The sequence below is a fragment of the Hevea brasiliensis genome, chromosome 10, assembly GCF_030052815.1.
Source record: "Hevea brasiliensis isolate MT/VB/25A 57/8 chromosome 10, ASM3005281v1, whole genome shotgun sequence".
Lineage (NCBI taxonomy): Eukaryota > Viridiplantae > Streptophyta > Magnoliopsida > Malpighiales > Euphorbiaceae > Hevea > Hevea brasiliensis.
In genome coordinates, this window is record NC_079502.1 from 59152137 (window position 1) to 59175689 (window position 23553).

The window sequence follows — 23553 nt, forward strand, 5'->3', positions numbered from 1 at the left end:
TCCGGAAAAATATTTAAACTAAAGTCAGAAACCATGATTAACTCAAATATTAATAAGAAAAATTTAGTAAAAATTTTAGAAATAAAATACAACCAAGTTAAACGAGTATGTTCTAGTAGGGGTAACCCAGAGGAAAGTTGCGGTTCTCGCAACGAGGAGCCCTAGACCCGGGGGAAAAATTATAAAATAATTTTTGGGACTCCAGAGAAGGGTCATTGAGGTTCCTATGGCATTAGAATGCCAAGGAAATATTTAGAAAAATTTTTCAATCGGTACAGACAATTTTGACCCGTTAAGCCAAACAGAGGGCATTTTGGTCATTTCGCCTTCAGAGGTGATTTTTGGCCGACTTGTCCAGTTAAGTAAATAATTATTATGACTCAAAATATGAATAAACATTACTAGAAATTAAATTAAAAATGAGTAGTGGAGGAAAGAAAAGAAAATGAAGAAAAAGGCTTAATAATGACATAAGGTGATGTCATTAAAAAGCCACCACCAATCACCATTAAGCTACCATTTGACTAAACCATTAAAAGACATAAAATGAAGACCAAATGGACCAAAAACCAGCAGCCAAAAACGTAGAGAGAGGAAGGAGAGGGTTTCCACCATAGCCACCTCCATGAAAGCTCTTTCAAGCTTTAAATTCCATGCTTCCTCACCCTAAAACCCATAAGTCCCTTCATCAAAAATTAATCCCACACCTTAAACAAGCTCTTGGCAGCCAAGAAGAAGAAGGAAAGTGAAGTTCTCTCAAGCTTGGATTGGCATACAACAAGGTTAGTGCTCTATATACTTAAAACTCTTTCATTTCATAAATAGCAACTTGAATTTAGTGAGAAAATGTAAATTAAATGAACAAAAATTCTTGTGAAGGTGTACATGAATTTCGGCTGCCCTAATTATGGAATAGGAGGGAGTGTTTTTATGAGTTTGAAGTGAATTAGAGTTATGTTGGAAGTTTGTAAATACAAGAATAATGATTAAAAAGCTAACTAAGACATATTGTATAAAAACATGAATTTGAGTTAGGGTTTTGTGAGAAAAATGTAATTTGGTTTAGGAAATTATAAGAGAGCATTTTAATGGTCAATTAGTGACCATTTTAGGTAATTTGACCAACAAATGGACTGAAGAACAAGGTTGCAAAGAGGGGTTCCAGGCTGCCCTAGACAGACAAAGATAGGGACTGAAAATTCAGTCCCTTTGCACTGCCATAACTTGGGCTGTGTTAGTCCAATTGATGTTTGGCCAATTGGACATGAAACTAGGCTTATAATGGCACATTTTTGCTGAAGAAACCATGCCCAAAAGACCAAAGCAAGAGGACCAAAACTTGGCCCCAATCCAGAACCCTGAAACTGCCTCTACAGAATTGACCAAATGAATAGTACTGTTCATTTGGCCATAACTCACTGTAGATTTGGTCAATTGACCTGAAATTTTTACAGCAACAAGATAAGACATAGAAAAACGACTTTCATGAAGGAACTTACCCCAAATTATGGCCAGAACCCATCCAACCAAGTGACTCTAGTTACTGTTCATGCACTGTAGATATGGTAAATCTGCAGATTTGGCAATCCGGACAGCTTGGGTTTTTGAGCCATATCTGGAGCTACAAAACTCCAAATGGAGTGATTCAAAAAAGGAAATTCAACTAGACAAAATAAGGAACAACTTTCATGTTTTACATTTCTTCAAATTCCAACAGCAACATTGTCCAATGGAACAGTGAAGTTGACTCACCAAAACCGAAAAATCTGCTCCTTTGGTTTAATGCTTGGAAATGGTATTGACACTTAATGCCAACAAGTTTTAAACACCAAATGTGGTATGTTGGGAGTGCCAAAGTCAATGTACACATTTTTATTCTAAAAATCAACATTTTTGTTGACCAATGAGGTGAATAGTGACACCAAATCCAAAAAAATTGGCAATTTTGCCAAAATGACCTAAACTTTGAGAAAGTGACCAAAACTAACAAGTTTTGAATACAAAATGTGGTATGTTGGGAGTATTAAAACCAATGTACCTATTGTTTATGCAAAAGTCAACATTTTAGTTGACTAAGGAAATGAATAGTGACATGAAAACTTGAAATTCAAAAATTGTGAAACTTAAAAATGCAAAATGCCCTAGTAGGCCTAATGTGATTGGTTTGGATAGTTTGGCATGCCAATAGGGTATTGTTTTAGCAGTACTGCGAAAGGAAAGGCTTTTATGCCTGTATTCATGGCTTTATGCCCGTATCCATGGCTTTTATGCCCGTATTCATGGCTTTTATGCCGATTATGTGATATCATGGCTTTTTAGCCATACTGACTGCATACGTGGTTGACGTTCTGCGTCCCATGGTATGATGGCCCGAGGCATCGCGGTGTCCAGTGCCAACGACCCATTATCCAGTCCAGTCGTCCAGTATAGGTTACTTGGGCATGGAAAAGTATAACTGTAATTGAACTGATTATTGAAGAAAATACGAAAACTAAATATCAGGAATGATTACGATAGAATACAATGAAAACTTAAAATTCATGAAGAAGTTAATATCATAAAACGTAATTAGCCCTCGACTAAACACTAAGTTGGTAATTATTCAGTTCTTATGAACACAATGGCTAAGAAATTATGATTTTTATATTGCATATTATTTCTTTCTATTTTATTATTTGCACCACTAAGCTTTATGCTTAGCGCGTCGCTTTGCAACGCTGTAGGTATCGAAAGATTGGACAGAGCGCCATGAGACCACGATTCGTAAGGCGGTTCACGATTACGCATAGTGTGCGTGTCACCTCACCGCCGATTGCATTGGTAGGACGCTAGATGTCATTTTGGTATTTTGTAATTGATTTTATTTTCTCATATGTATTTGAAACTTATGTAATGTATTTTGATATTCATGTAAATAATGAAAAGTGTGGTTGTAAATGGAAAAGTGAATGTTTATCTATGATTTATGCATGGTATCATATGAGATGGATGAATGAGAACTGAGATTGAACATTGTTGAGAATTTGATAAATGGAGTTGAGATGATGGAAAATGAATATAGGAAGTGTTTTTCACAGTTCCAAGAACTGCTTTTTCTCCATTTTTAGCCAAGCACTCACTGGGATTTTCTATAAAATTTTCGGAACCTCAAATAAATAGTAATTTCGATAAATGGCTTAAAATGAATTATATTTCACAAGTTATATTCAAAACTATGATAAAAATGAATTAAGATAAAATAGAGTGCTCCGGCACACTGAGTGGCATAACTTGCTCGGCTACACCGTAATCGGGTAAGGGTTGTCACATGTCACCTCCTCAGCAATGCATGTAGATAGGGCCCATATAGATCATATTTTGTATTTTGTATAAAATGCTAGATATTGCATTATAATGTAGATTAGGAATAGGTAATTAATATAAATGTGATGTAAATTAATAAATTAGCTCTTTCATATATAATTAGTTTATACATCATGTAAATTATGAAATTTTATAATTATTTTGTAAATTATGTAAATTAAGGAAATTTGAAAATTTTGCTCATTGAATTTGAGAATGTTTACATATGAATTGAGTATGAATGGAAATGTATGGAAATGATTATGAAATTGAAATGTATGGATGAGATTTGAAATATGAGAAAATTATGAGAATGATTGATGAGATAATTATGATTAGCATGGATAAGATTTTATTTTGGAAATATTATTGAAATTTTCAAACAGGTAAATAGTAAAATACGTCAACTGGTAATAAAATAGGGGAAACTCCGCTGGTTTCTCCGACGAAAAATAATTAATATTAAAATATAATGAGATCAAATTATGAAAGGAATAAAGTAAGATAAGATAGGGTGCTCCGGCACCGAATGTAGCACACTTTGCTCGGCTACACTGTAGTCGGGTGAGGGGTGTTACACTAAGTGGTATCAGAGCACGGTTTAGGCGTTCCTAGGCATAGATAGACGGAAAGGGATAGTGTGCATAACATGCATTGCATTCATATGAGTTGAGGTGACACTAATACAGATCTGTTTTCTTGGTTATTTTAGGTTAAGATATGGACTCAGAATCGCAGAGGGCAGTAGAAGAAGAAGTAGTAAGCCGCATTCCGATTGGGAGTGATATTGGAAATCAGGGAGATCCTGCTCCACCAGTGCAAGAGGTGCTTGTACAACCCCAACAGGCCTTGTTTGAGCAGATGACTGAATTCTTCGGACAGATGACTGGGGTTATTCCACCACCGCTTCAGCGGAAATCACCTCTAGGAAAAATTAAGAAACATGGAGCTGTAGATTTCAATGGTAGAAAGAAAGACGATTCTTCAGCTGCTGAGTATTGGTTAGAAAGGACTAAAAGAGTCCTGCAGCAGCTCCATTGCACACCCGAACAGAGTTTGGAGTGTGCAGTTTCATTGTTACAAGAAGCTGCATATCGGTGGTGGGATGTTGTAACCAAGGCAGTGCAACTAGCCGACGTAACTTGGGAATTCTTTCTGATAGAGTTCAGAAAGAAATATATTAGCTGTGTTCATAAAGAGGAACAGAAGAGGAGAGGTGATCAGCAAAAGAGGAAATTTGGACAGTGTAGTAATAAGAGGCTGAGAGAATAATTAAGTCAGACATTTGATCAAAGTAGGAGATCCAGACCCAGGCCTATACCCAGAAGAGATCAACCAAAAACACTAGTAGTGAGTGCGTCAGGACTAGTAAGAAAATGTGGCCATTGTAACAAGTGGCATAAAGGTGAATGTAGGGGATTGACTGGAGCCTGTTATAGATGTGGGGCCATAGACCATCGTCTGAAAGATTGTCCTAAGAGGAATTTACCACGGACCCAGACAGAGGTCGTGAAAGGACCAAGTACAACAGTAATGTCACCGAAGCCGGAGAGGAGCAAGAAGCCCCAAATGTGAATTTGAGGTAAAGTACTTCCTTTATGATATGCCTAAGTGTATAATGATAGATTCGAAAAGACTAAATAGTACCATATATATATAAAAGAAGTACACAGATGGAGTAATAGAAAGGTAAAAGAATTTTCTCAGAACCTAAAACACCCAGTAAATTTTGAGGACGAAATTTAAATTAGAGGGGAAGAATTGTAACACCCTCACTGTAGCAATTCCGTACATTCTACTGTTTCGGTGACCGGTGTCGGTCCAGACAGCTAGAACGTCCGGAAAAATATTTAAACTAAAGTCAGAAACCATAATTAACTCAAATATTAATAAGAAAAATTTAGGAAAAATTTTTGAAATAAAATACAACCAAGTTAAACGAGCCGGTGCCCAAGCGATGGGTAACCAGAGGGAAGTTGCGGTTCTCGCAACGAGGAGCCCTAGACCCGGGGAAAAATTCATAAAATAATTTTTGAGACTCCAGAGAAGGGTCATTGAGGTTCCTATGGCATTAGAATGCCAAGAAAATACTTGGAAAAATTTTTCAATAGGTACAGACAATTTTGACCCGTTAAGCCAAACGGAGGGCATTTTGGTCATTTCGCCTTCAGAGACGATTTTTGGCCGACTTGTCCAGTTAAGTAAATAATTATTATAATCTAAAATATGAATAAATATTGCTAAAAATTAAATTAAAAATGAATAGAAAAGAAAGAAAAAGAAAATAACTTAAATGCTTAATTATGACATCACCATGATGTCATTTAAGTGCCCTCCACTAATCACCATTCAACAACACAACAAAGACTCTTTAAAAAGAGAAAAATGGCAAATTAAGAAACCAATTTTCTGGTTCTTCTTCTTCCTCAAAACGTGAACCTCCCCTCCATAACCCTCCATGAAAGTTTCCTTTAATTACTTCCATTTCCCATGAAATTCCACTACTAAACCCTAAGTCACCTTCATTAAAACTTGTCCACTCATCTTGGGGAAGTGTTTGGCAGCCTAGAAAAGGAAGGAAAGTGAAGTTCAAGCTTGGAAAATTCTGCCCTACAAGAGGTTAGTGCACCTATCTACTTAAAACCCTTATTTTCTTTGTTAGAGACTTGAAATCAATATGAATTTGTGGATTAAATGAACCAAATTTGAGTGTATGCCTACCATGAATTTCGGCAGCCCTATTGAAGGAATAGGAATGAGTGTTTTGTTGGACTTAGAGTGGTCAATTAGTGACCATTTGAGGAAATTTGACCATAATTGGGACTGAAATATAGCATGGCAAAGTAAATGAGTATACTGCCTAGAGAGTGCAGCATGGTGGCTGAGATTGCAGCCCACTTAGATAGCCATAACTTTGGCTGTGTTGGTTCAATTGGTGTTTGGCCAATTAGACATGAAACTAGGCTTATAATGGCACATTTTTTCTGAAGAAACCATGCCCAAAAGACCAAAGCAAGTGGACCAAAAGTTGGCTCCAATCCGGATACCTCGCAACAAAGACTGCAGAATGACCAAATGAACAGTAACTGTTCATTTAGCCATAACTCACTGTAGATATGGTCAATTGACCTGAAAGTTTTATAGAAACAAGATAAGACATAGAAAAACAACTTTCATGAAGAAACCTACCCCAAATTATGATCAGAACCTAACCAAAATGGTAGTCACAGTCACTGTTCATGGTACTATAGATTTGGTAAATTCTGCAGAATTTAAATCCGGCCAGCTGTGGTTTTTGGACCATATCTGGAGCTAAAAAACTCCAAATGGAGTGATTCAAAAAAGGAAATTCAACTAGACAAAGTAAGGAACAACTTTCATGTTTACCATTTCCTCAAATTCCCACTGCAACAGTGATTAATGGAACAGTAAATTTAAGCTTTAAAAACTGAAAATTCTGCTCTCTTGTGTTAAGCTTAGAAATGGTGATGGTAATCAATTCCAACAAGTTTTAAATGTAAAATGTGGTGCATTGGGAGTGTTAAAACCAATGTACCTATTTTCTATCCAAAAGTCAACATTTTTGTTGACCAATGAGGTGAATAGTGACACCAAACTTGAAATTCAAAGTTTAAAATTTAGAAATGCATCTAGGGGACTTTAAATTGCAATTGGCAATTAATACTAGCAAATATAAAACTCAAAATGCTTGATCTTGGTGTAATTAGAATTAATATATCCATTAAGTATAAAAAAGTCAACATTTTGGTTGACTAGTAGGTGAATAGTAATCAAAATGATTAGTAAATTAAGATGAAAACCTAGAACCAATTCTAAGCTTAAATGCTTAGAATTGTATGACAAATGTAGGCTATGCGTCCTAGTCAAAATTGTTAAAAAGAAATTAAGGCCATAAATTTGAAATCCATGAAATATTCATGGATTACTTGAAACATGAAAAATAAGTCACCTAATTGATGTGAATAGATAGTTAGGGCTTATATGCCCATCACAAATGGAATTCATAAAATATTAGTAACTCAACTTGAAATATAAAATTTGTAATTACATAAGTAGATTCTTGAATGTATAAATGAGAAAGGAAAAATGTTTTGAATACAATGGAACATGTGAACCATTGTTTAGAATTGTGATCAATATGAATAACATAATGAATGAATAAATGAACCATATTAATGTATGAATGAGACATTAGTTCTCATTATTGTAGAGAGGAGAAGTATTTTGAGCACAATGATATAAAAGGATAATTAATGTGAATTGTGATCATATAAATGATCAAATGAATGTATGAATTATAATTGAAATTTATCATGAAATAATAAACTCATAAAACACAATATATTAATATTTAATGATATTATGTGCCCTTGTATTGCCTAGACATGTGTGTCAGATTGGATAGTTTGGCATGCCAATAGGGTATTGTTTTAGCAGTACTGCAAAAGGCTTTATGCCTGTATTCATGGCTTTATGCCCGTATTCATGGCTTTGTGCCCACATTCATGGCTTTAAGCCAACATTCATGGCTTTTATGCCCGATTATGTGATATCATGGCTTTTTAGCCATACTGACTGCATACGTGGTTGACGTTCTGCATCCCATGGTATGACGACCCGAGGCACCGCGGTGTCCAGTGCCAACGACCCGTTATCCAGTTTAGTCAGCCTGTCGTAGGTTACTTGGGCAGTGTAATTTATTGAAATAAATTAAGACTATTAGTAATTAAAAATATTAGAAATCAAATAAATGAGTTAATAAGACTTCAAAGAATTAGTTAGAATTATGAAATGATCCAAACCACATAAAAATTATTAAGTAAAATGACAAAAGAGTTGCAAAAATAGGTATAACTTAACTAAATATTTTAAATGTGCCTTCTATTTCCATATAAATATAATCTGAGTATTTTTATTAATTCTGTATGTTGTACATTATCACTGTGAATTTTGGAATTAAACGCTTCCAAAGCGAAATAAATGAGAACAAAAGATAATTAATATTAGACACATTGTATTAAATTAAATTGATTCTTAAATATTCAAATTATGCTTCTTTCTTTCTTTATTTGTATATTTTATTTTCTTGTTATATTATTGCACCACTAAGCAGCAATGCTTAGCGCGATGGATTTGTTCCCTCGCGCAGGTACATTGACTAAGATTTTTGCAGTCCAGATCTGCAGAAGTGGCTAGAGTATTCAAGGTTGTCACCTCCTCAGCAATGCATGTAGATAGGGCCCATATAGATCATATTTTGTATTTTGTATAAAATGCTAGATATTGCATTATAATGTAGATTAGGAATAGGTAATTAATATAAATGTGATGTAAATTAATAAATTAGCTCTGTCATATGTAATTAGTTTATACATCATGTAAATTATGAAATTTTGTAATTATTTTGTAAATTATGTAAATTAAGAAAATTTGAAAATTTTGCTCATTGAATTTGAGAATGTTTACATATGAATTGAGTATGAGTGGAAATGTATGGAAGTGATTATGAAATTGAAATGTATAGATGAGATTTGAAATATGAGAAAATTATGAGAATGATTGATGAGATAATTATGATTAGCATGGATAAGATTTTTTTTTTGTTAATATTATTGAAATTTTCAAACAGGTAAATAGTAAAATACGTCAACTGGTAATAAAATAGGGGAAACTCCGCAGGTTTCTCCGACGAAAAATAATTAATATTAAAATATAATGAGATCAAATTATGAAAGGAATAAAGTAAGATAAGATAGGGTGCTCCGGCACTGAATGTAGCACACTTTGCTCGGCTACACTGTAGTCGGGTGGGGGGTGTTACATAATGGATACTTAAAATCATAGTTAAATTCAAGACAATGAATGTCAGAAGGAATTTAACACAATATCACAATAAATCTCAGAGATCAAAACATAGTTAACTTCAAAAGACAATAAATGTCAATAAGGATTTAACTCCATTTCACAATCTCATAATACAAATCAATAAATCACACACTGCTTAATCATGTTCTAAAGTTCAATTCGTCCCAAAAGTCGATGACTAATGAGGTATTCAATTCGTCCCAAAAGTCAATGACTAATGAGGAATAACATAGCTAGCTAGCAAAAATATGAGTACTCATCCAATTCGTCCTCAACAGGCACACACCTCAACACTTCAGCCAGAGAGGGAATTCAATTTGTCCCACTAGACAAGCTAGCGAGGAATACAATCAATATACATGATAGCTGTGGTTTCAAATCATTTCCAATGCTTTTCAATCAATAAGTATCCATCAATATCATTCAAACAATTTTTCACAGTTTCAAACCATTTACAATGCTTTTCAAGCAATAAAATTCATCAAATATCATTCAAACAATTTTTCATAGTTTCACAATTTAAAACAATAATATACAAATAGTCATAATTTATTCCAATTGAACATAATTCAAAAGAAATAGTTATTGTGCACCAACCTCTGATAACTGTCTCCTGGTCTGGACTCAGTGTTTCCTTCCCTTTTCCTGACTCTTTGCTAACTGGGAAACACAATTTGAAGTGTTTCAGTACTTAATTAAACTGTCTCTAATGATAATGCTTGATAAGTAATTCACTGAATGCTATTATTTGCTTAATCAACCTAATATATCGGCCTTCGATGCGTTTTAGGTAAATTAGGTTTTAGTGTTACTAATATGTCACATTTGATAGTCTTTTAGGGTTGGTACATGTTACCAAATTCATTTCTATGTATTTTGCATTTTCTTGCAATCTGCTGGATTCCGAGATACTAGTTTGACCTAGCCGGAGACCTAGTTCCCTCGGTTTTTGGGTTTCGGTCAAAACTACAAACTTGTAGATCTATGTCTTATGGAACGCGAGGCAAAATTTTAGGTCATTCTGAGTTATGTAGGCCAAGTTATGGTCATTTTACTATTGCTGGTCAAATTGCACCAAAATTGGTCATTTTAGGTCACTTTAGGTCATTTTAGGTTCGGCCAGTTTTTGGACCTGAATTTGTGCAAGCTGTTTGACTTGCTTATGGTCATTTCTGGGATTTGGTGTCTTCATAAGACTTGTAGATATGGGTCTTAACTATTCATGGTTAAAATTTCATGTCAATTGGACCTGTTTTTAGTGAGTTATGTCCTAAAAACTAACTGCTGCCCAAATGGTTAATTTTCAGGCCTCAATTGCACTTAATCCGGATTTGGTCATTTTTCAAGCTACCTTGCAAGCAGAATTTTGATAAGCTTTCTTCATGAAAGTTGGCACATTTTGTACCTAGTTTCACCTCCAATTGGTCTCATACCAATTGAAGCCACACACTTAAAGTTATAGGCCTAAAACTCAAATTGCCTTATTGCATTTCTTGCATACACATCAAGCATCACTTTTAACACTCACAAAACTTAACATTCAAACCAATTCTGGTTGTACCACAACCTAAACATAATTCACAACACATTATAGGTCATTTTTGCAGCTTACAATTACATTCAATGTGCACCAACAAGTGCAGAATTTGTCCAATTCAATTTACAACAACTCAATCACCAATTCATGGTCATTTACATGTCCCACTTCACACCACCATAGATACACTCAAACTGCCATAACAACCAACACATTTTAACATCATTATCCCATAAACCAAGCATGAATTCCAGCATTCATCAAGAGTTAACAAACTGCCACAATGGTACCTTTACATTCCATTCATTTCCAAGCTTCAAATTTCAATTCACATTTACATACACTAAGTATACATCACCCAAACAATTTCCTACACAATATACATTTAATCAATCATTTAATTCACCATTTACAAGTACAAATAAACTGCCTTCAAGGTGTTTCCATGGCTGCCAAAAGTACACACCATCATAACTCACCAAAAACTCAAAATTTCTTCATCAATCATTTTATCTCAAGCTTCCCATAAACTTTACTTAAGAAAAAACATAATTTAAACATTTACCTATTGTTGGGGCTTGTTAAATCTTCCCCAAATTTCTTCCTTTTTGTTCCCTATAATTTGCCCAAGAGGTGTGGACCAAGTTTAATGAAGAGAATTTATGGTTTTATGTTGAAAATGGGAGAGAATTAAGCTTTGCATGGAAAATTTTCCATGGAGAATTGGGAGTGACAATCGGCCATTGTTGGAAGCTTGAAGAAAATGAGTTAGTTAGTGGAGAAATCTGCCCATTTAATGGTTATTATAATCCTTAGTGCTCCACTCACCAATTATAAACTATATTATATGTTTAAATGTGTTAATTAGTCAATTTACCCTCCATTTTTACTATTAACATTAGGTACCCCTAAATTAATTTTTCATTATATTTTCGAAGTGTAATATTATTTATTTTTAATGGACATTTAGGTCAAAAGACAACTCGGGATGTCAAATGACCGCAATGCCCCAGTTCGGGTTGCATTCCCGATTTTTTGGAAACACCGGGTTTTGTTCGTTTTTTGATTTCCCACTTTTCTTTGTACTAATTATTTAATTTTTATTTAATATTTCTAATAATATTTATACTTCAATAGGGGTCTATTTAAGTCCTAAAAATATTTTTCAGGGTTCTCTGCGGTCCAGGGCTAGTCAACGATCCACGCGATGACTTCCCGGTGCGGTCACCCATCACTAGGGTTCTCGGCTCGCTTAACTTGGTTGCATTTCTTTACTATTATTTTTTCTTTGTTTTTCTTGTATTTTCTTTTCTTGTATTTCATTATTTTATGTCTCCTCACTCATTTCGAAGTGTAGTTCTAGGCATTCTAGCTGTCCGGACAACACTGGTCACCGGAACAGTAGTACGCACTACCAAACATAGGGGTGTTACAATAAAGGTATGGTTGTCAAATACATTCTCCTTGAAAGACTTAGGGGAGGCAACCTATATTCTTGGGATTCGCATCTATAGAGATAGAGCGAAAATAATAATTAGTTTATCCCAAAGTCTATACTTGGAAAAGGTATTAAAGAGGTTTAACATGCTTGATTCCAAGAGAGGATTGTTACCAGTGAGATATGGTATCCAACTTTCTAAAGAGATGTCTCCAAAGACACCTGAAGAAAGAGATAAGATAGCCAGGATTCCATATGCTTCGGCTATTAGAAGTTTAATGTATGCAATATTGTGTACTAGGCCGGATATCTCATATGCTGTTAGTTTGACTTGCAGGTATCAATTCAATCTAGGTTTGGAACACTGGATAGCTGTCAAGAATATCCTTAAGTACTTGAGAAGAACTAAGAATTTATTCTTGATTTATGGAGGTGGAGACTTACAATTTGATGGTTATACTGATTCTGATTTCCAATCAGATATCGATAATAGAAAGTCTACCTCTGGATATGTGTTCATTTGTAATGGAGGTGCAGTCAGTTGGAAGAGTTCCAAACAGAGCACGACTGCAGATTCCACTACAGAGGCTGAGTATATTGCTGCATCAGATGCTGCAAAGGAAGCTGCTTGGATAAAGAAGTTCGTGACAGAACTTACAGTAGTTCCTTCCATTGAGTCAGCAGTTCCACTACACTGTGACAATAATGGAGCAGTCATACAGGCAAAGGAACCAAGGTCTCACCAGAAATCCGAACACATAGAAAGGCGCTACCACATTATCAGAGAAATAGTTAGGCGAGGCGATGTAGCCATGCAGAAAATAGCATCAGCTGAAAATTCAGCTGATCCATTCACTAAGCCTATGTCACAGACTCAGTTAGACCAACATCTTGAGAAGATAGGTCTAAGATATTGTAATGAATGGCTCTAGTGCTAGTGGGAGATTGTTAGTAGTATCCCCTAGAGCATATCATTTAGTATGTATCTTGTACATATTTTTATTAATAAAAGGCATTTCCACTTTTCTGTTTACATAATATATTTATGTGTAATAGAAAAGGTCCATTGATATTTTGTTAGAAATATTATTCTTAAGTTGTTAAGAATATGAGTGACAATATTTCTAGCACAAAGTATCATAAATAGGTTCACAATCGAGGATACTTCATAATAAGGACATGACTTATCCAGAAAGATTGTATTCATGTTTGTTCCCAAGTTGTTTATATGAGATATAAATAAGATGGAATGGTGAGTCTCATGCCATATAACAAACATGATAGGCACTTATAAATGATAAGTAGGCCGAACCAATGACACTTATGACAAGCACATGGAGTTTACTCTTGTCAATATTTTGTCATAAATCATATCAGTGCATATAATCTTTAGACCTGAGATAGCATAGTTATCTTGTATATAGGTAGTTTGAGTTTGATACTACTTTCATACTTGTACTATGTATGGGTATATGGGCATGTGTTGGCTCCTACTAGTTATATATGGAGGTAGGTGTTGATCAAGATGGAATCTGTTCCTCTAAGTAAATAGAGATAAAATCCTATGTTCATTTAATTGTTCTTGATGTTTAAAGTTCCTGGCCAGGACAGATAGATTTATACAGAAAAGAGTTTCTGATGAGAAAATCTTTTTAATCAAGAACTGGAATTAAAAGAGAACATAATATTCATAGCAAATGGAGTTTGACATAAACCATGACTCCAGCTTGAGTTGGGATTTTAAAACAAAGAGATTCTAGTGCATGGTAACATATGATTATAGGTTCATTTAATGTAAACCTTATTACTAATTGGGTGGCCATGGCATGCTATGCTAGGTGTTAGCCATGGTCTATGAGGTGCATAAAATGATTTAGAGAAATCATTTATGGTAAGAAAGAGTTCTGATGATATTAAGAATTGATATCATGTCTCATTGCCAATTAGTGATGAGCCTAGTAAGTCACACATATACACAAGTTATCACCTATTTAAATATGATTTAATTAATTAATTAAAGAGTTTAATTGATTAATTAAATAGGTTTGGTTTGCAATTAAATTGCAAAGTCCCTAGCATGACTTAAAACCAAATCTAGAATATTGGATGTGTAGTATAAATTAAATTTATATTTAAAGTGTTTAAATATGAATTTAATTAATGAGAAATTAATTAATAGAGATTAATTAATTAATTTATATTTGATGTAAATTAATTAGAAGAAGAAAATTAATTATTTTGGGTTAAGAACTCAAAATTAAGACACAGGGGCATTTTGGTCATTTCACAGTGTGACACGTGGCACCATGAGATGGTGACACATGGGATTACACATAAGCTTGCCAAATATTTTTTAATCATGTAAGATGATTAAAATCAAGATTAAATATAGGTTTGACACTTGGCACAATGTGATTGGGTCACTTAAACCTAGAGCTAATCAAAGGGTGACATGTGGCAAGGGTTTAATGTGTTAACCTAGCTATTTAAGTGTTGTTATGAAAAGAAAAAATAACCAGCAGCCACTCCTCTCTTTTGTCACGCCACTTTGAGGCTTTTCATCTATTGTTCTTCATCTCTCATCAATTCAAAGAGATTAGCCATCAATCTCTTGAATTAAGAATACTAGAAATTGTTTCTAGTGTCCTGTTTATATCTCTAATCTCTTAAAAGGCAGAACTTGAATTTCTAATTAATAGAAAAGGCTTTAGAAGCTGTTCAAGGGCTGCCATAGGTGTTCTTGGTGTGGACAAGCTAGAGGGACAACATCTGGTGTCCTGAAGACAAATCTCAAAGGCGCAGACACGCTGCAATGCTTCAAGAGGTTAGTGTAATCGTTCTTGATTTAATCTAGGGTTCTAAAATTAATCTGATTAATTTTAAAATCTTAAATGGCAAATACAGATTCAAAAACATATTAAAAGAGTTTTAATATGTTGTTTATCATTGAAATCAAATAGATAAAAATAAATCTTGCATGATGCATGTGACCCTAGGTGAAAAATTTTGAATTCAATGGTATAAACTTGTGTTTTTCACTCTTCCGTTTCTTCAGTAAACACTGAGTCAGAGCCAAGAGACAGTTATCAGAGGTTTGTGCACAACAATTATTTCTTTTGAAATTTTCAATTGAAATAAATTATGACTATTTGTATATTATTGTTTTAAATTGGGGAAATGTGTTTGAATGGATAATTATTGCTTAAAAAGCATTGTAAATGGTTTGAAACTATGAGAAATTGTTTAAATGATATTGATGGATACTTATTGATTGAAAAGCATTGTAAATGGTTTGAAACTACAACTATCATGTATATTGATTGAATCCCTCGCTAGCTTATCTAGTGGGACGAATTGAATTCCCTCTCTGGCTGAAGTATTGAGGTGTGTGCCTGTTGAGGACGAACAGAATGAGTACTCATACTTTTACTAGCTAGCTATGTTATTCCTTATTAGCCATCGGTTTTTGGGACGAATTGAATTGCTCATTAGCCATCATCTTTTGGGACGAATTGAACTTTGGAACATGATTAAGCTGTGTGTGATTTATTGATATGTATTGTGAGATTGTGAAGTGGAGTTTAAATTCTTATTGATATTCACTGTCTTTTGAATTTAACTATGTTTTGATTTATTGAGATTTATTATGATATTGTGAAATAGAGTTTAAATTTTTTGTGACATTCATTGTCTTTGAATTTAACTATGGTTTTAAGTATCCATTATTTATATGACTTATGATTTGTGTTTTAAAGTTATATTTGGTTAATGTTGTGCACCACTGAGACAATGGCTCAGCGATAGCTTTTCATTGCTGTCGCAAATAGACAGACTGATAGGGCAGCAGACTAGGCTGCTAGGGCAACACTGAGAGATCATCGGGTATATTGAGTATACCATGTTTTGCATTTTGTATTGTAATGTATGTTCATTGTATGTGTATAGTGTTCTTGGTTTTGAGCAGTTGTAAATTAAAATTGTACATTGAAGTTGTAAAATAAATTGTAAATTATTTTGGCTTGTAAAATTTGTGATATATTTCTTTTATCTCAGCCTTTGATAACACTGAAAAATTATTGTGGATTTGAGTTGATTAAATATTGGAGTTGAGATTGAAAAATATATTTGAAGTGCTTTTTATAGGTTATTGAAGAACTATTTTATTCAAAATATAGATGGCACTCCACCAAAATTTTTACAGAAATTCCTAATAATTCAAATGTGTTAGCTGTTTCATTTCAGTTTAAAAAAAATTTTAACACCTGTAAATAGTGCTCACCACTGTGAAAAGAAGTAAGAAAAGTTTTAAAATCCTTTGTAGTGTATTTAATGGGTTATCAGTAGACAAAGATGGTAATTCATTAGGTATACTACGGGATCATGTTGTGCTTTACAGAGGAGTAGGGTGTGATAACTATTCATTTTAAAATGTTGACTTTTTCAATATTAATAGGTATGCTAGTTCTAAATATACCCACATGCCACATTTTGGGTCACAATTTTGTTGATATTTGTTACCAACAGTAATGCAAGGCTTATTAGGGTTAAATTCCAAAATTTCAGTTTTTGTCTCTTAAGTTTACTGTTCCATTGGCCTATTTTACAGTGGAAATTTGGCTAAACTTTCTTCATCAAAGTTGTTCCTTAATTTCTTAGCTTTAATTCCCTTCTTGAATCACTCCATTTGGAGTTTTGTAGCTCAAGTTACGCTATTTTTAATAAGGCTGGCCGGATTGGTCAAATTCCAGAAATCCTGGGCATAGATTTGTGTTCTTCATGAAAGTTGTTCTAGTATGTCCTATCTTTCCAATGGTTCAAAAATCAGGTCATTTAGACCTTTCTACACAAAGTTATGACCATTTGAACATGTGCTGTTCATTTGGTCAATTCTGCTCGGTAACTGGGTACCGAATCCGAATTTAACCAAAATTTACACTAACTTGTGGTTAGTTGTAGGGCAAGGTTTCTACATGAAAATTGTTGCTTTGGGTCTTAATTTTCATCTCCAATTGGCCTTACACAAATTGGAGCAACAGAATTTCAATTATAGCCACTTGAGTGGGCAAGGGTCAAGCTATCCAGAATTGGACATTACCACATTCACAACTCAAGTACATTCCATACATTCAATCATACTTCTAAACACACCAATTGACATATTTCCCAATTGTCAAGAACTCTAATTCACCAATTAGCACAATTCATGACAATTCCTCTTCATTAATCATGTCTAGCACCTCACACAACACCATAAAACATCTTTAACTAAATTTAACTCATAAACTCCCTAACCTTAGCAAGCTAGCCGGATTTCATAACTCCTCAAACATGCATGATTTTTCATGTTTTTAAGTAATTTTCTACTTGCCCACATTATTTCCCTAAGCATAACTTAATTTAAATGAGGAGAGAGGGACTTACCTCAATAGTGCCTATGAATCTTTCTTCTCCCAAATCCTTCAAATTTTCTCCCAACTCTTTCTTCAATTCTCTTCTCCTAGGGTAAATTAGGAGTTTTCTATGATTTTTGGGTAAGGTTTATGGTAACAATTCAAGGTTTTAGAAGCTTGAATTGGTTGTTAATAGAGGAAGGTGAGAGAAAGTAAGACAGAAAGATGGGGTGGCAAGAAGAAGATGATGATGACCAATTTTTTTTTCTTTCTTTAATTGCTAATTATTCCTTTATATACTTATCCAAAATATTTAATTAAATTATAATTATTTATGATGTCATACTTGCATCAGTATGATGATGTCATGCTTGCATCACTATGATGATGTCATAAAACTTTTAATTTTTTGAATTTCTTTTCTTCCATTCACCTCTTCAATTTAAATCTATTTTTCAAAATTTTAATTTTCTACATTTTATTAGACATTTAGGCCAAGAGTCACATCTAAAGGTGAATTAACCAAATTGCCCCTTACCGGTCTAATCTGTTTTACCAATAATGCTAGATTGCTTCTTGAACCCTGATATAATTGTTTGAACTTGTTCTTAATTCTTTTCTATGGTTTTTACATTACCATTAGCTTCGCAATAATCCTTAGGCCTGGAGTGCCATAAGGTCCCACTCAAAATCAGGGTAACGGCTGACCTTATAGTCACTTCTCGGTATGGTCACCCATCACCGTGGCCTTTGTTTTCTTTATTTTTATTTTATCTTCATATAATTGCTATTAATTTTTATTCATGGCTTTTCTGGGTAACACAGATATAGTTCTAGATATTTTGACTGTTCGGACAGACACTAGTCACCAAAACAGTAAAATATATAGACTGCTTAGTATATGGGTGTTACATAGGGTACCAATTCTTATTTTGCCAATAGTTATGTAAAATTACAATTTAATGCCTCCACCCAAAAGTTTTTTACAAGATGGTCCAAAAATTTTCATAAATAGGTTATTTTTTTTTATTTTTCTCTTTCATTTTCATCCAAATTTTTTTTCCCTCTTTTCCTCCCAATCAAGAGGACGTAAAACTAATAAAAATAAAATTTTACATTAAGATAAATATAAAATCTCTAAATAAAAAATTTTAGGGTGCCAATTGATCTTAAATATATACATTAATTAAAATTTAAATAATTAAAATAATTTTATTTGAAGTTAAACCCCGAAAAATAAATAAAAACTAAATAGAAGTTTTGAAAATTAAATATTCATTAAATAAATATTTTCCGGAACATTACACTCACAGTATTATTAATAATTTTTAGTTTTATTAAATTAAAATTTATTAATAGAAAATAATAAAATTTCAATTTATAATATTAAAATTAATTACAAAATTGTAAAATCTTAAGTTTAATTTAAATTAAAATTATATAAGAATTATTTTTGATATTTTAAATATAAAAGAAAAAAGTCTCAGAGTTAGAGTCAAGATTTTCTTCTCTATTCCCTTTGATAAATAATAAATCGGATTAAAAAAAAAAAGTAATAAAACTTGTCAAAATTAAAAGATACACCTACCAAAAGATCAAGGGTAACCGGATGATTTTTCTACAAAGTCATTCTTGCCTAAACAATAAACATAGTATTTTAACAAAGAAAATAGATATGTTCCGCGAAATATATTTCTTGAAATGCCATTTAGGTTTCATTTTAACTATAATCTCTATCACTTGAGACACATCTTCTTTATTTCATTCTCTCTCCTCTTCCATGTTGGTCTTCCTATAAATAGCCAGCCTCTTTTGGCAAATGTGTCTCCTATATCTAATTTAATGTCACTTAGCTTCCATTCTTGCTGTCCGTCCCAAAATGAGTACAGGAGAAGAACTTTCTGGGGTTCTTGTTTTTGACTCATCTGCGTTGCAGAAACAGCCAAACTTGCCAACTGAGTTCATTTGGCCCCATAGTGATTTGGCTGGAAACCAGGACGAGCTTGATGAACCTTTGATAGATTTGGAGGGTTTCTTGAAAGGAGATGAAGTGGAAACTGCCCATGCAGCTGAGCTTCTTAGGGTTGCTTGCTTAAACCATGGCTTCTTTCAAGTCACCAACCATGGAGTTGATGCTTCCCTTATTCGAGCTGCGCATGAAGAAATTGATACAATCTTTAAGCTCCCTTTAGATAAGAAGCTCAGTGTTCGCAGGCAACCCGGCGGTGTGTTTGGATATTCCGGTGCTCATGCCGATCGGTATTCGTCTAAGTTGCCTTGGAAGGAGACTTTCTCATTTGGGTACCATGGGAATCACTCTCACCCAATCGTCGTTGATTACTTCAAACGTTTCTTGGGGGAACATTTTCAACCAACAGGGTACTCTATATATCTCTATATTGGCTTCTTATATTACGCACTTTTTTCAAATCTTTATTTAAATAAATTTACATGATTAAATTCGAATAGGCAATTTTAATATTATGGAGTTTTTTTTTAACATATTATGAAGTTAAAATTCATTATTTTTTAAAAATTCTTCAAAAATTAATACTAAATCACCTTTTATTGATTACACGTGAATTTTTTTTCTTTATTTTTTGTTTTTATATAAAAGAAAACAATTGCTATAAAGACTTTCAATTTCAAATTCAATGGATTATTTAAGTTTTTCAATCGATTATGTAAAATGACATCACCTAACTTAATTTAATAGTAAATTCATGAATTTTCAAATTCAAGTATCCATTCATTTCTCTATAAAGAAAGTAAATATATACTCACGATGGTTTTGAACATTTGGGTATTGTAGGTGGGTTTACCAAAGATACTGTGAAGAAATGAGGAGGTTATCTCTAGTAATTTTGGAGCTATTGGCAGTGAGCTTGACAGTGGATCGTTTTTACTACAGGAAATTTTTTGAAGATGGTGGCTCAATAATGAGGTGCAACTACTATCCACCTTGCAATAATTCAGGGCTAACACTTGGCACCGGTCCTCATTGTGACCCAACATCCATAACAATACTTCACCAGGATGAAGTTGGAGGCCTTGAAGTCTTTGCAAATAACAAATGGCAAGCAATCCGACCTCGTCTCGATGCATTTGTCATTAACATTGGTGATACCTTCATGGTAATTAAAATTCCTTACAATCTTATCTTATTTTTCAATAGTTCATGGTAAGTATGAATATATATAAATTATCAATGCTAATACTTTTAGAAATTTTAACGTAATAATATTAGAATTATTTTCAAAATTATGATCTATGGGTTTAAATTTTAATGAAAAACCCCTAAAAATTAAAAATTCTGTATAGATTGATGAATGAGTTTCGCATGCATACATGGATCGTGCACTTTTCATCTTGTAGACTGACTAATCTACGTCATATAACATCAGTGCAACGACAGTGACACGTATGGGAAAGTAGGTCATGCCATTAATTATTTGTTATTAAGATTATGACATTTGATAGCGAATCAAATGAGCGGACCATTTTTTTTTTCGTTTTTAAATTAGCCTCTTCAAAAACTTGACATTTGATGTGAAATTTAATCAAAATTCAAGAGTTTAATAATAAAAAAAAAAAACCTTAAGGAATAATGTGCATACCAAGGCGCATAAATTTTTAAAGTTACTCTTGTAAAAAATAGATTTAATAATAAAAATTTTACTATTAAAAATATAAAATTTATTATCATAAATTTATAATAGATTGATGTGAATTATTTTATTTTATTATTATTATATTATTTTTATAAATATTTTATAATAAAATTATAATTAATAAAAAATATTATTAATAATAATAATTATTACTATAAAATTAAATTAACATTATTGTAACATTTTATTGGTGTGATGTAAGAGGAATGAAAAAATCTACATACAAATTTATGCTTGAGGATTTGTATTAAATTTTATTGAAATTTACATTTAAAATTTTATAATTTTAAAAACAATTTTAATATTATTAAAAAAATTTCAATTACACAAGTATAGGATGAGATGAATTATATTTGTTTGATATGGTATGCAGGCATTATCCAATGGGAAATACAAGAGTTGCCTACATAGAGCAGTGGTGAATAGAGAGAGAGAGAAAAGATCATTAGTTTTCTTTGTGTGTCCAAAAGAGGACAAAGTGGTGAGACCCCCACAAGATCTTGTTTGCAGAGAAGGGCCAAGGAAGTACCCAGATTTCACATGGTCTCACTTATTGGAGTTTACACAAAAGCACTACAGAGCTGATGTTGCTACACTTCAAAGCTTCATCCAATGGCTTCGATCTTCTAAGACCATCTAACTTCTACTTATTTTGGATGCTTTTGATAATTATTGTTTCTTTCTTCTAAACCACATTTAATGGCTTCCATGTAGCCAGCTATCTCTCTCTTTTATATTTTCCCAACTGGGCATTTTAATTTATGTTGGCAGGATTTTCACCAACTAGTGTTACTGATTCTCTCCATTCTTATCAGTAATAATAATTATAATAACAATAATAGTTATTAATTTTAAAATTTCAATAAATTGATAATAAAAAGCAAATTATTTTGCCCCCAATCAACCTCTAGGGTTTCAAGTCTTTTTTTTTCGCCATCAAATGGTATCCTAAGTAGGCTGGTTCATAATCAACTCTGTACCATTTGATCAAATAAATATATCAAATATATCTAGAGTGGTAAATTTTAATTTGATTAGGATTTATTTGATCCAAAATGGTCCTAACTTATTTATTCTATAAAAATTTTAAAATGACCCATATGATAATTTATATGATTAAACTCGAAAATGATCCTTTAAATTCGCCTAATCAACTTAAATTTTTATTTCAAAATAAACTAAATAAAAATTAATTTTTTAAAATGAGTAAAATTGTTATATCAAATAATTTATATTTTATAAATTGACCCTAATTAATTTAATAGGAAATTAATTTTACTTAATATTTTATAAATAATCCAAATTCATTCGCAATTTGAAATTAATAGGTCTAAATCCATTAAAAAATGTAAAATTATCTATTACCTGAATGATCCAAATTCATCCAACTCAATCCATTTGTCATTGCTAAATATAAGTCAGACTGAGGCATAAATATTTCCTTCTATTTAAAAGCTAATACATGTATACTGCTTTAATAATTTTATTTTTATTTGTTAGAAATATGATAATACTACATAAAAATAAACCTTTTTAATATAGATATGTAGTTGATAATATTTAGATGTTCATACTACAAATCTCATCATTAGAGACATTAAAATAATTTCATTTTTATCAATTATATATCTACACTGAAATATTGTAGAAAATATTTGCATCAACCACTTCTGTTTAGGATGTAGCAGTGACAGTTTCACCACATGAATCATATAGCAACTCGAAACCCCTTTGTCAAGCCCAAAATTCAATTCAATTCAACTCAACTCAACTCAACTAAACCTTTATCCCAAATTTGGGGTTGGCTATATGGATTTGCTTTCTCCACTCTAAACGATTTTGAGTTAAATCTATAAAAATGTATAATGCTTCTAGTTCATGTTGTACTACTCTTCTCCAAGTCAATTTAGGTCTATCCATTTTTTTTTTCTATCCTCTAATATAATGTGCTCTACTTGTCTAACTGGAGCCTCCGTATGTCTATGTTTCACATGATCAAATCACCTCAATCTCCCTTCTCTCAATCACCAAAATTTAATTCAACAAATTAACAATTTTTTTTTAAACTCAGTTATCTTAGAAATTTTCGTTTATTTTTTTTATATGGTGGAGTTAATGTTATGAGAAGCTCTATGTGACACCCCTTACCCGTCTACAGTGTAGCCGAGCAGGTTATGTCACTCAGTGTGCCGGAGCACCAATTTATGTTTCTATTACAATTTATCCCTTTATAATTCATTTATTTTCAATTTTGATAAATCTGAATTTATCCGCAAATTTTATAGAAAA

At 32.7% G+C, this 23553-nt stretch overlaps 1 protein-coding gene across 2 annotated transcripts; it reads left to right on the top strand.

The window, feature by feature from the left end:
- Nucleotides 1-19230: 19230 nt before the first annotated feature.
- On the top strand, nucleotides 19231-22031 carry LOC110668987 (gibberellin 20 oxidase 2). Of its 2 annotated transcripts, none has more exons than XM_021830415.2 (3): nucleotides 19231-19972; nucleotides 20406-20727; nucleotides 21638-22031. In XM_021830415.2, the coding sequence occupies exons 1-3, from the start codon at nucleotides 19473-19475 to the stop codon at nucleotides 21902-21904; spliced, it is 1089 nt and encodes a 362-aa protein (XP_021686107.2). In that variant the 5' UTR covers nucleotides 19231-19472; the 3' UTR covers nucleotides 21905-22031. The 2 variants fall into 2 exon arrangements, with proteins under 2 accessions (XP_021686107.2, XP_057984700.1); XM_058128717.1 differs by having other exon boundaries at nucleotides 20505-20727.
- Nucleotides 22032-23553: the final 1522 nt, after the last annotated feature.

Excerpts from the sequence above, each read along its gene's own strand:
- LOC110668987 (XM_021830415.2), top strand. The coding sequence starts at position 19,473 with ATGAGTACAGGAGAAGAACTTTCTGGGGTTCTTGTTTTTGACTCATCT. Across the intron at positions 19,973-20,405 it reads GAACATTTTCAACCAACAGG|GTGGGTTTACCAAAGATACT; the intron begins GTACTCTATATA and ends TGGGTATTGTAG. Across the intron at positions 20,728-21,637 it reads ACATTGGTGATACCTTCATG|GCATTATCCAATGGGAAATA; the intron begins GTAATTAAAATT and ends TATGGTATGCAG.